The 10285-nt window shown below is 57.7% G+C and overlaps 3 protein-coding genes across 3 annotated transcripts in view; 2 read left to right on the plus strand and 1 right to left on the minus strand.

Moving 5' to 3' along the window:
* Window positions 1-799, minus strand: part of SODALDRAFT_148981 (inorganic pyrophosphatase) — a 1568-nt gene extending 769 nt beyond the window's left edge. The window contains exons 1-2 of the mRNA XM_028606840.1: window positions 152-799; window positions 19-80 (exon numbers count right to left, since the gene is read on the minus strand). Coding sequence (XP_028466747.1) covers window positions 19-80; window positions 152-659 — 570 coding nt within the window. The 5' untranslated portion in view covers window positions 660-799. The remainder of the gene's footprint in view (window positions 1-18; window positions 81-151) is intronic.
* On the plus strand, window positions 488-1683 carry SODALDRAFT_378077 (hypothetical protein; the record flags this gene model as incomplete). Its single annotated transcript, XM_028614953.1, has 4 exons — window positions 488-1094; window positions 1190-1238; window positions 1331-1479; window positions 1616-1683. The coding sequence occupies exons 1-4, from the start codon at window positions 941-943 to the stop codon at window positions 1681-1683; spliced, it is 420 nt and encodes a 139-aa protein (XP_028466748.1). The 5' UTR covers window positions 488-940.
* Window positions 1684-7728: 6045 nt separating this feature from the next.
* SODALDRAFT_276544 (hypothetical protein) lies at window positions 7729-10137 on the plus strand (the record flags this gene model as incomplete). The annotated part of the gene is made up of 7 exons (XM_028608029.1): window positions 7729-7872; window positions 7981-8115; window positions 8204-8324; window positions 8408-8480; window positions 8641-9016; window positions 9111-9196; window positions 9336-10137. 7 exons carry the CDS (start codon window positions 7729-7731, stop codon window positions 10135-10137), a joined length of 1737 nt encoding a protein of 578 aa, XP_028466749.1.
* Between the last annotated feature and the right edge of the window lie 148 nt (window positions 10138-10285).

Here is a 10285-nt window from a genome sequence, read left to right on the forward strand (position 1 = left end):
TCCGGGCGAAGGACGTACAGTGAACCAGTCGCGGTAGGCCTTGAGGAGGCCTGGACGATACAGCTCGAGATCTTCAAAGTCTTTTTTTCGACGGGAAAACGTCAGCGAACATGCCACGTTGAAAGACGAGAAAGTCCAAAGCCCCACGTACCATCAACAAGAGGAGCAATGGGATCATTCACGTCAATCCCCAACACCTTCCAATCCGTCTCCCCCCCATCATTAGGAGCCAGAGCGCCCAAAATCTTGACCTGCTTCACCTGGCCAATATACCCGACATCCTGTCCAACATCAAAGAGGTCGATGGGGTCGTTGTCGCCGGGGGCGTTCGTGAAATCGTGATTGAAATTCGGCGACTCCCACGTCTGCGGGATGGAGCCGTAGAGGAAAGGGTACGACTTGAGGGGGAAGACGCTCTCGACGAAGCGCGGGAGGCTGTTGCGATCGTCGTGGAAGATGGGGTTCAGGGGCTCCTGGCGGCGGATCTCGATCTTGCCGTCTTCCCAGCGCGGGATCTCGACTACGAAGTTGACGATGCGCTTGTTGGCCGCGTCCGGGTATAGTGGTACGTCGTGCCAGAAGGAGATGGGGTGGCCGTCTTTCTCGAGCCAGACGCGCCATTCCTGGAGAAAGGAGAACAAGCACGGGAAAAAGATCATGTGGTTAGCAAGGCGGACTCGGCGGAGTACGTATGGATATGGGAAGAGAAAGAGAACTTACCAGGGTGTTACGGCTGCCGATGTTCCTCAGGCTGAGGGAGCTGTAGTCGAAGCTCGAGTCGAGGCGGGTCTGGAGGGCCGCAGCGGCGACTAGGTTGGGGAGAACGGCCCGGAGGAGGGTTTTGGACAGCATGATGGGAGGAGAATAGACGATACCGACTCAGGTAGAGGCAAAAGGGGCAGGGAGAAAGAGAGACGGGTTCGGAAGGTCTTTCTCTAAGATGGAAGCTGCAGGCGTCAAAGAGGACGTAGAGAGGAGGGCAAGACGTTCAGATACGACTCAGTATAGAGACAGCCAGCTCGAACCTCTTATGGAAGCTCGCATCAGCCCAGGACGACATATTTGGGCTCATGTGGACCCCACGCCATCCGTCTGTATGTCGGTCTAGCTATACCACCTATTACCCCTGTAGCGTACAATACCACGTTCGTTTCAATGTTCACTAAGCTATAGCTAAATTTCTGGAAAGCTTCGACACCGTTTACCGCTGATGAATCGAAGCCCTCCTCGAACACCACGTGTGTAACTTGACCATATCTTAGAGAAAGTCGTCAGCAAAGCATAAGAACCCCCCCCCCCCCCCGGGCGGGGCGTTGGTGGCGCTTCTAAGCTCGGCGCCGGCCCGGCTCACGGACGCCGTCCAATGGCCGGGGCTTTCCTCCGCACGTGGGGGACCGGATGGTCCGCAGACGTTCCTCTCGTCATTTCGATCCACACAATCCAACAAGACGTCCCACGTTCCTTTGGACGCGTTGGGTCGTATTCGGGAAGAAAAAATATGAAATCCACCAATAAACACAACTTTCTTTTCCCCGAGGGGTATTCAGTAAAGAGCACAGGTTGTGTCGTGTGCTCAATGGGGTTCGAGGGGACGCCGATATCCGTGGAAGTTGAGGAATGAAGAAGACGACGACAGACGGGAGCTCGACCCCTGTGTCCTACTCTCGGTCCTGGCACCGATGAGTATTGTGAACATTGTTCATTGCTTCAACCTGGTTCCAAAGTCGCCGTCCATCCTAAGCCGAGGCCCATACCCAACAATAATTATACAAAATCCCCCTTTATACACAATGCATTGGCTTATCCCTCCAGCTCCCCGTCTTCGATCATCCTCCCCAGAATGAGGCTCTGGATGACAAGCTCGTCGCTGAGAGTCCGGACTCTCTCCGGCACCGGCACCGGCAGAGCAGAAGCATGAGCAGAACCGGCACTGCCCCTCTTCCTCTTCTTCGACACTCCCGCCGCATCCTGCGCCCGCGTCGTCTGCGTCTGCGCGTAGAGCCCGTCCTCCGTCCCCGTCTTCTCGTCCAACCACACCCAGTCGAACGGCGCCCCTCGCCCCTCGCCCCGCCGCATCATCTCCCGCGCCTCCTCCACGCTGTACGCCCTGGACAGCGCCGCGCCGAGCACGTGCGCCAGGAACACGTACGGCATCTTCCTGTCCTCCTGCCGGGACCTCTTCATCACGAGGAGGATCCTGCTGTCGCGGAGCAGTCGGTCCCTCCGCTCCACGACGTCCGCGAGCCGGGCCTCGGTGGCGGGATACGGCGCGAGGTACCGCGACCGGATCGCGTCCCGGAGGAACGCCGACTGGCCCGCGCAGAGCAGGTAGGGGATCCAGTCGACGACCTGCTTCTTCTCCAGGCACGTGGTGACCCACCGGTCCGAGACGCACGGCAGCCCGAGCGCCAGCGCCTGCATGTACTTGAACTTGCGGGAGTGTCCGTCCGCCACGAGGGCCGTGAAGCCGAGCGACTGCGCCGCCGCCGTCAGTGTGAGCGTCGCCCGCGTTTCGCCCGCCTCGCCGCCGGCCTCTCGGGGGTGCAGGGCCACGGTGTGCAGCGCCGTGGGCTGGAACAGCTCGTCGAAGCCGTCCGACAGGAGATGCCCGCCCGCCTCCTGGATCTTTTTTTCGATCTCCTGGCTCTGCGCGAGCCGTTGGTTGTACTGGTCCGCGGTTTCCCCCGGCCTCTTCAGTTGAAAGGAGACGGCAAACGCCATGCCGGCGAACAATGTCTTCGTGTCCGGCCCGGCATCCTTTCGTAGTTGTGTCGTCATATGCTGGCCTCGAGTACTGGCGCGGAAGCTCGCCCTGGGCGGTCGGGATATGCTCCTCTCAAAACCCAAGGCAGATGGCGAACCCGCCAGTTCGTCCGTAGAGGCGGAGTCGAGTCGGAGCGAGCGTCGAGTGTTCCTCGTACGCCTAGTCATGCGTAGGTTCAAAACGGCCGACCCGGTCTTGAGTCGTGGGAGCACAGGCTCATTTCGGCGTCGACCGTTGGTTTTTGCAGGCGATGATTGTGGTTCCCCATCGGCTTCTTCTTCCTGCGTAGCAGGTGTCGTTGTAGAGGACAACGCCGGCGTCACGGAAAGGGCGCTCAAGGTCGAAGTCGATCCGGGGAGTACTGCCGGTGCCGTGGACGAGGGGGCCACAGGCGTCGAGGGGCCTTTTGTTGTTGACCTCGTGGCGCGATGATTGGGACCGAGCTTCGCAATGGCCTGCGTAGTACATGGAGGCGGCGACGACGGTAAATCGCGGGAGACTATATACGTCGGATGTGGGCTTGACTCTAGGACCACAGAGGGATCGGAAGGCAAGGGCAAGCCGGCTTCCCGAACCTCCTGGACCTCCTCAGCCCCTGATGGGTCCAAGTCTGGGGCCAGTGGCTGTGTGCTTGTCCTCTTTGCGCCCGCGTTTCTTTCGCTGTCGGATGCAACGGTGCCCTTGCTGTCCAATATGAGAGACGTGGCCTTGACCGACGGAATCGATTTACGATTGGATCGTCGAAGTGGTTGAGGTTGCGAAGGTTCAGGTGCCTCTGAAGTTGGTCTTGACGCTGCTGTGCTGTTAGATGGCTTAGGCTGAGGCGCGGGGCTGGTCTCCGGGATTGTGTCTCTTGGCTTGGAGCTGTTTTCTAGGATGTCGCCCATTTCGGGCTCACCTTCCGTCTCGGCCGTCTGCTCTGTGCTATTGACGACCACGCCATGGCTGGAAACAGGATCGACAGGGCCCTCGAGAGTTGGCGATCCGGGCGGCGATGGCTCCGGCGCGGAGGCCTTCGATGGAGGCGGTGGTGGGTCCTGCGAGTCTGCTATTGTCGACATGTCATCCTGATCTTCTGCAGCTGGTGCTGGTGCTGCCTCCTGAGGCGGGACATGGACAACATGCTCAGCTGTGAGGCGCCGACGTTTTCTGGGCCTTCCTTTGCGTGTAGTTGAAGAAGTCAAGTCACCGTCGCCACGCGATGAAGGTCGACGAACGCTGATGCTGGCGAGTTCCTTCATTGCCGCCTCTTTCTTCATGTTTGCTCGTCTCCTCTTTGCCATGGCATTCAGAGCGTCGTCATCGTCTTCGTCCCAGCTCTGTGGGGCGGGCAAGTCGTCGCTGCTTAATCTGCGCGCCTGGGACGTTCGCATAGACTCGTAATGATCCATCGGTTCTGGGCGGCGACGAAAAGCCTTGCTTGTCGCTTCCCGGGGCGTTTCGGATAGAGAACGGCCCTGCGGCCAGCGACTGGGAACGGGAGTCTCCTCGCTGGGAGAGGACCGACTGGGTCCCTCGCCGCCCATGATTCGGGGGCTCGACGTGGGGCCTACGGTAGGGGAGGTTATGTTGAAATCGCGTTTGAGAGGAGAGGTCTCGACGAAGTTGGGAGATATGGTGTTCTGGAATGGTATGTTCGGCGAGGGCCGGGAGGAGGTGGGGCTCAACCCTATTTTGACGGCCGATGACAGGGTCGGGGTTTGGCCGAAAAGCTGGGAAGCAGCCAAGGCCTGTCCTCCTAGCTTGGGATGGCCGGCGAACGGGTTCAAGGGCGGTGCGGGCGTCTCGGGGGCCCGGGCCCATTGTGTGTTCCGAAAGGGGGTTTGGCCTCCTGCACCAGCACCAGCACCAGCACCAGCACCTGCACCCTCCGGCCTCACGAGCGACGACTGCTGTTGGGAGCTAGACTGACGCGTCCGCCAAGCGCCTCGCGTGTTCAGAGGGCCAGGGCCATCGGCTAGCGGTGACGAGTCCTGGGTAACCTGAGTGACGGGCATGATGTGAGTGACGTGGGTGACGTGAGTGACCTGGGTATCGGTGGTGTGAGCGTGGTGGCTCAGGCTTCCAAAGTTGACTGCCCCGGTATCATTCTCATCAAGCGTCTCGTGTTGATGTTCGGCTTCTGGATCTGACGTCGTAGAGCGTGGGCTACGGGGCAAGGGCGATGCAGGCTCGTAATGCTCTCGATAATCCCGCTCGTCGTTTTCTTGCGTCGGGGACGACTGTGATGCGTCCATGTTGGGATTATTGGGTAGGGCGGAGGATTGCGGAAGGAAGGCATGAGATGTAGTCGGTAGACGTGGGTGTTGCGCGGCGGGCCTCTTCGGCTGAGGAGTTACCGCATGGTGGCTGTGGCTGTGTTTCTTGTTCTTGCGACGGGAGGGATTGGGACGATCCGGCGCGAGATTCTGAGGGTGGGAGATTGTATGCAATGAAGACTCCGCTTCGACGGTTGCCTCGAACGAAGAAGTAGGTTGGAGCTTGTCGGAAGCGGTACGGGACTCGGACTCGGAGCCTTGTGGGAGAGAATGATTCGTCGTAGGGGTTCGGCCCTGGTTCTGCCTGGGTCAGCTTGGTCTATGCATAGATGACAATGACGGCTACTTGCTTGCTGCCGGCGCGAGCCCGAAGGCTGTAGTATACGACGTACCGCTGTATTTCGTTTGCGAGATTTCGAAGAGGTGGTTGGTGGAGTCGACAATTGCACGGCTGGTACGGATTTGTCGATGGCCGCTATCTTCGTGGCGGAAACTTGAGATGGCGCAGCAACGGAGCTACTTTGGGAGGAATCGTCTTCTTCGTCTTCTTCGTCGCGACTCGAGAAGCTGAAAGTCTACAGGGATGGTCGAGATAGTCGAGAAAGTCAACAAGGGTTAGCGCGGTGTGGCGGGGCAGGCGAGCGCCACAGCAACAACGCCACGGGACGCGGGGTCAAAGAGATGGCAGACGAAGGATTGAGGAGAGCGTAAGGGCAGCCGAGGACAGGAGAAAAAGCAATCAAAGGGGAATGGGGGAATGGGGGAATGAAGAAACGAGGAGACGCACCATGCCAACGCCAAACTGAACCATGTACTTGGCCAGTATCTCTTGACTATCTCGGGCCTTATTGGGCGCACAATTATCGCCCTCGGCGATGGATCCGGACCTAGTTGTCGTGTCAAGCATTGCCGTGGTTGGGTTATGGTGTTCATGGTAGTTTGTCGGAAAGAAAGAGGAAATACATGGAAGACGATACGGCATAAACCATTGCTGAACAAGAAACAGGTGCTGAAGACAAAGGGAGGACCTCTAGGTACCTTACTCATGGACACACGCATTCCACGCGAAGTCACGTGTCGTTTTTCTTTGTTGTGTTTCGCGAAGTATTTTCAATGTCTCTTTGTGCGGAGTAGGTTTTAGGCTATGTAAGCAAAGTACGTAAGCCTCCACCTACCATTTCCCTTTCTTTCCCACCATCACCGACCAGTACAATCAAGGCGCGTTTCTCTCAGCATTATCATCAGATTCATCACCACCACCATCCTATCTCCCTAGGTCGACCGGGTGCACGAGAAGACATCGTTCAATCTGATCTGGGTCATACGCCAAGGAAAGCGTGATAAGATTCGACGACCAAGAGGCAGACAGGTCACAGGTCTGCGGTCCATCCTAGGAGATATCGTGGCCACAAATATCGTGGCCGCTTTCACAATAAAGGCATGATCATCTCGATTATCGACCAAAGACGCTAGAACTGGCAGCCGAGTCATGTCCAAATGAAGAAAACACATCTCCAGAATCCTCAAATCATCCATAATCAGTCTAGCGACTCTTGATACCACCGATACCACAGGATAGGCACTCAACCTCCATGGAGAGTCTTTAGCGAGCCTTTCCAAAGGGAGCAGGTTACTAGGTAACACATAATCCCATCCACCCCGCAATTCGAGAACAAGTCAATCCGCCGCCGACATCAGCTCGTCAATACCGCAATCCGGCTGTACAACGTTAAGCCGCCGGTTGTCCGGGTCGTCGTCGTCGTCGCCGCCGCATCCCCAGGGCTGAGCTTGGGCTGGCTTGATTTCTACGGCCTTGGGAGGCGAAGCTCGACAGAAGCTCGACAGAAGCTCGACGCGCCCACTTGATGACTTGATGGGGGACGTTTCTAGGCGTCTTGGCTTCTCTTGGCTCAACCCGCAAACCCGAGCCTCCTTCCTCATCGGGCCTTTATTTCCACTGCCGTTTATCAACACCCCGGCACTCACGTCCCCACAGTCTTCCGAACCTTCAGTATCACTCGGTTTTATTCGTCGCCCTAGCTTGGACCCCGGACACTCCCTCTTTGCCATGCTGTCCTCCGTCTCTCTTCGTATCAAGGACAGAGACACAGGTGACAAGCATTGGGGTTTGCTGACATTCCTCACGACCTCCCGACCTGCCCAAGAGGGTCCCTTTCCTGCCTATTCCAGGAAGGCCGACCAAGTGGTCCAAAGCTACTATCCAGGGCCCATGGCTCCATCCCCATTATTCTGCTAATTACTTGCCCTCCCTCTCATAGCTTCCTTTGCCCCTCCTCTTAGTTTGCCTGCGAACCCAGCGTTGAAGGCCAATGAGAATTTTGTGGACTCCAGTTTCCACCCATCAACCCACCATGTGATGGAGGCTGGTGCCGCGGTGAGGGTAGAGTACGTTGTAGGACTGTAGGCCACCACAGTCCACACCCTCCTCCCCTGCAAGACCAATACGTCGGGTTCCTGCGGGACCTTGTTGTCTCATTATCATTACAACCCGCCCCACTGCAGCCCCGGCTCGTGCTGATCACAGATAAATACCAACGTCCCTCTCCGCTGCATCTTCTCTCCTATCCTCCGAGCTCGCAGAAGGTGATCAGTGATCTTTGGTCGTGCTACCCAGATCGCCCTGTCCGTTTCACCTCTTTCTCAACACCGTCCCACCATTCCCCGGGACAATCACACTCGCCCATCATGCACTTCACTACCAAGTCCGGGGCCGCCATGGCCCTGATGGCCGCCTCCGTCCTCGGTAGCGAGATGGCCGTCGATGAAGCTCGCGCTGCCGAGCTCTTCGACTCGGGTGTTCGCCATGAGGAGATCATGGCCGAGAAGATTGTATGTTTCTCTGTTTCTCTACCTACCGAACCCATACATGGACAGAGGTGTGAAAGAAAACAAAAAAGGGTGCACTGTGTCTGACTTTTTTCTTCTTCTCTGCATTAGGCCCACTGGCACGCCGAGGAAGAGGTTGGCCTGATGAACTCCTCCCACTGGCCCCGTCTCAGCTACACCAAGTGCGTCAACGGCTACGCTGAGGCCGTCCCTGGCGACCCTCTACACAAGTTCAAGTGCAGGAACGTGAGTTATAGGCTACCCCCGGTTCATGTTCGGTCTTTTCTCCTCACGCCGTACACGTGCCTGACCCGAACGCAAAACTATCTCACAGATCGACCTGTACGACTTCATCAACCATGCCACCCTCGGCTCGCCCAACACCGAGTACCGTGGCAAGAGCGGTAGCTCCAGCTGGGGCTGGACCGACCCCGAGTCGGGCCGCGAGTTTATTGGTGCGTACTGAACATCCGTGTCCCCGGATCCGAGCGCTGGGGATGATCGATCGTTTCGCGCCAAGCTAACCGGTGTTGTATAGTCAGCGGCATGTACGATGGCTGCGCCATGATCGAAATCCTGCCCGAGGGTCGCATGTTGCATCTGGGCTTCCTGTACGTCGTCTTTGATCTCGTTATCCCCCAACCTGAAGCTGTGTGAAGGAGATCCTCTTTTTTTTTTCAACTCGAACAAGGGCCCATCCCGCCACACCGCCCCTCACTGCCAAGTGCTATCTGTCCGAGCCCCAACTGACACTCACTGTCCATTCCAAAGCCCGAAATACTCCCCCGTCAGCGACCGCGCCTACTGGACCGAGATCCGCCCCTACAGGCACTACATGCTCATCGGCAGCGAGCTCGCCGACCACGGCGTGCAGATCTTCGACATGCGGAAGCTCCTGGACATCGACCCCGCCGAGGCGCCCGTCACCTTCGACAACGACAAGGACCTGACGGGCCACTTCATCGAGACGCTCCCGCTGGGCCGCAGCCACAACGTGGTCGTGAACGAGGAGGCCAACTACGCCGCCGCCGTCGGCGTCACGCCTCGCAACCAGGGTTGCATGGGTGGTCTTTACTTCTTCAGCTTGGAGGACCCTTCCAATCCCGTTCCCCTGGGCTGCGATGGCAAGGATGGTTATGTCCACGATGTGAGTGCTTTCGGAAACAAGCCTTTCTTTGTCATGGTGTGCTGCGTGCATTGTGAGGGAGGTTTCGCCGTCTAACAAAAAGTGAAAATACTAGGCCCAATGCCTGATCTACCGCGGCCCTGACGAGAAGTACTTTGGCCGTGACATTTGCTACGGCTATAACGAGGACACCCTTACCATGTACGTTTTTCCTTTTCTTTCTTTCTTTCTTTCTTTTTTTTTTGGGGGGGGGGGGGGCTCGCCCACTTTTACAGAGTCCTCGCTGTCCCGCAACAGGGGGAGAATCAAATTGAAACTATCAAACTAACGTCCGTGACAGCTACGACGTGACCGACAAGAGCGACACCAAGATCATCTCGCGCACCTCCTACGAGGGAGCCGAGTACACCCACCAGGGCTGGGTCAACGACCTCAACTGGCAGGAGTGGCTGTTCATGGACGACGAATACGACGAGGTCGACAAGTCGGGTCCCGCCGGCGACGGCTACCCCGTGACCTACATCTGGGACATCCGCTCGCTGGAGAACCCGAAGCAGACCGGCTTATACAAGGGCACGGTCAAGTCTATCGACCACAACCAGTACGTCGTCGGCGACCTGATCTTCCAGTCCAACTACGCGGCCGGCCTGCGCGTGTACGATATCTCGTCGGTGCCGGAGGACCCCACAGGTAACGGCGTGTGCGAGATTGCCTACTTCGATATCTACCCCGAGGACGACGACCTGCCCGGCGGCGGTATTATCGAGTTTTCCGGCTCGTGGTCCTCGTACGCTATGTTCCCGTCCGGCTTTGTCTTTATTAACACGATCGAGCGCGGCGGGTACCTTGTCAAGATGACTAAGCGCGAGAGCTGCAAGCCGAACTCGTGCAGTGCGGATAACTGCCTGCGCGCTATGCGGGCTAGCCATATCGAGGGCCGTCTGGAGGAGAGCCAGGAGTTCTGCGGCGAATTCACCAAGACGTTCGTGGCGGATGTGGCTGTTGTTCCCGAGTATGCGGCCCAGGCGTGCCAGACGAACGTGATTTCGAGGGTTAGCTCGGCTTGCTCTTGCCTGCCTACCCCTACCCCTGCCCCTACTAGCAGTGAGGTCCCCGAGCCTACTGATGAGTGCCTTTTGTAAGGGGGATGGTCGGGTCTGTGTGCATATCGGGGGGGGGGAGACATAACTAGTAGCTACGTGCGATATTTGCACATAGTTGACCACGAAGAATCCCAATTTTGAATGCATCGATGACTTGTTGTGTGGGTATCACTCTTCTGGCGGATTT

The sequence above is a fragment of the Sodiomyces alkalinus genome (genome assembly GCF_003711515.1).
Source record: "Sodiomyces alkalinus F11 unplaced genomic scaffold SODALscaffold_4, whole genome shotgun sequence".
Taxonomy (NCBI): Eukaryota; Fungi; Ascomycota; class Sordariomycetes; order Glomerellales; family Plectosphaerellaceae; genus Sodiomyces; species Sodiomyces alkalinus.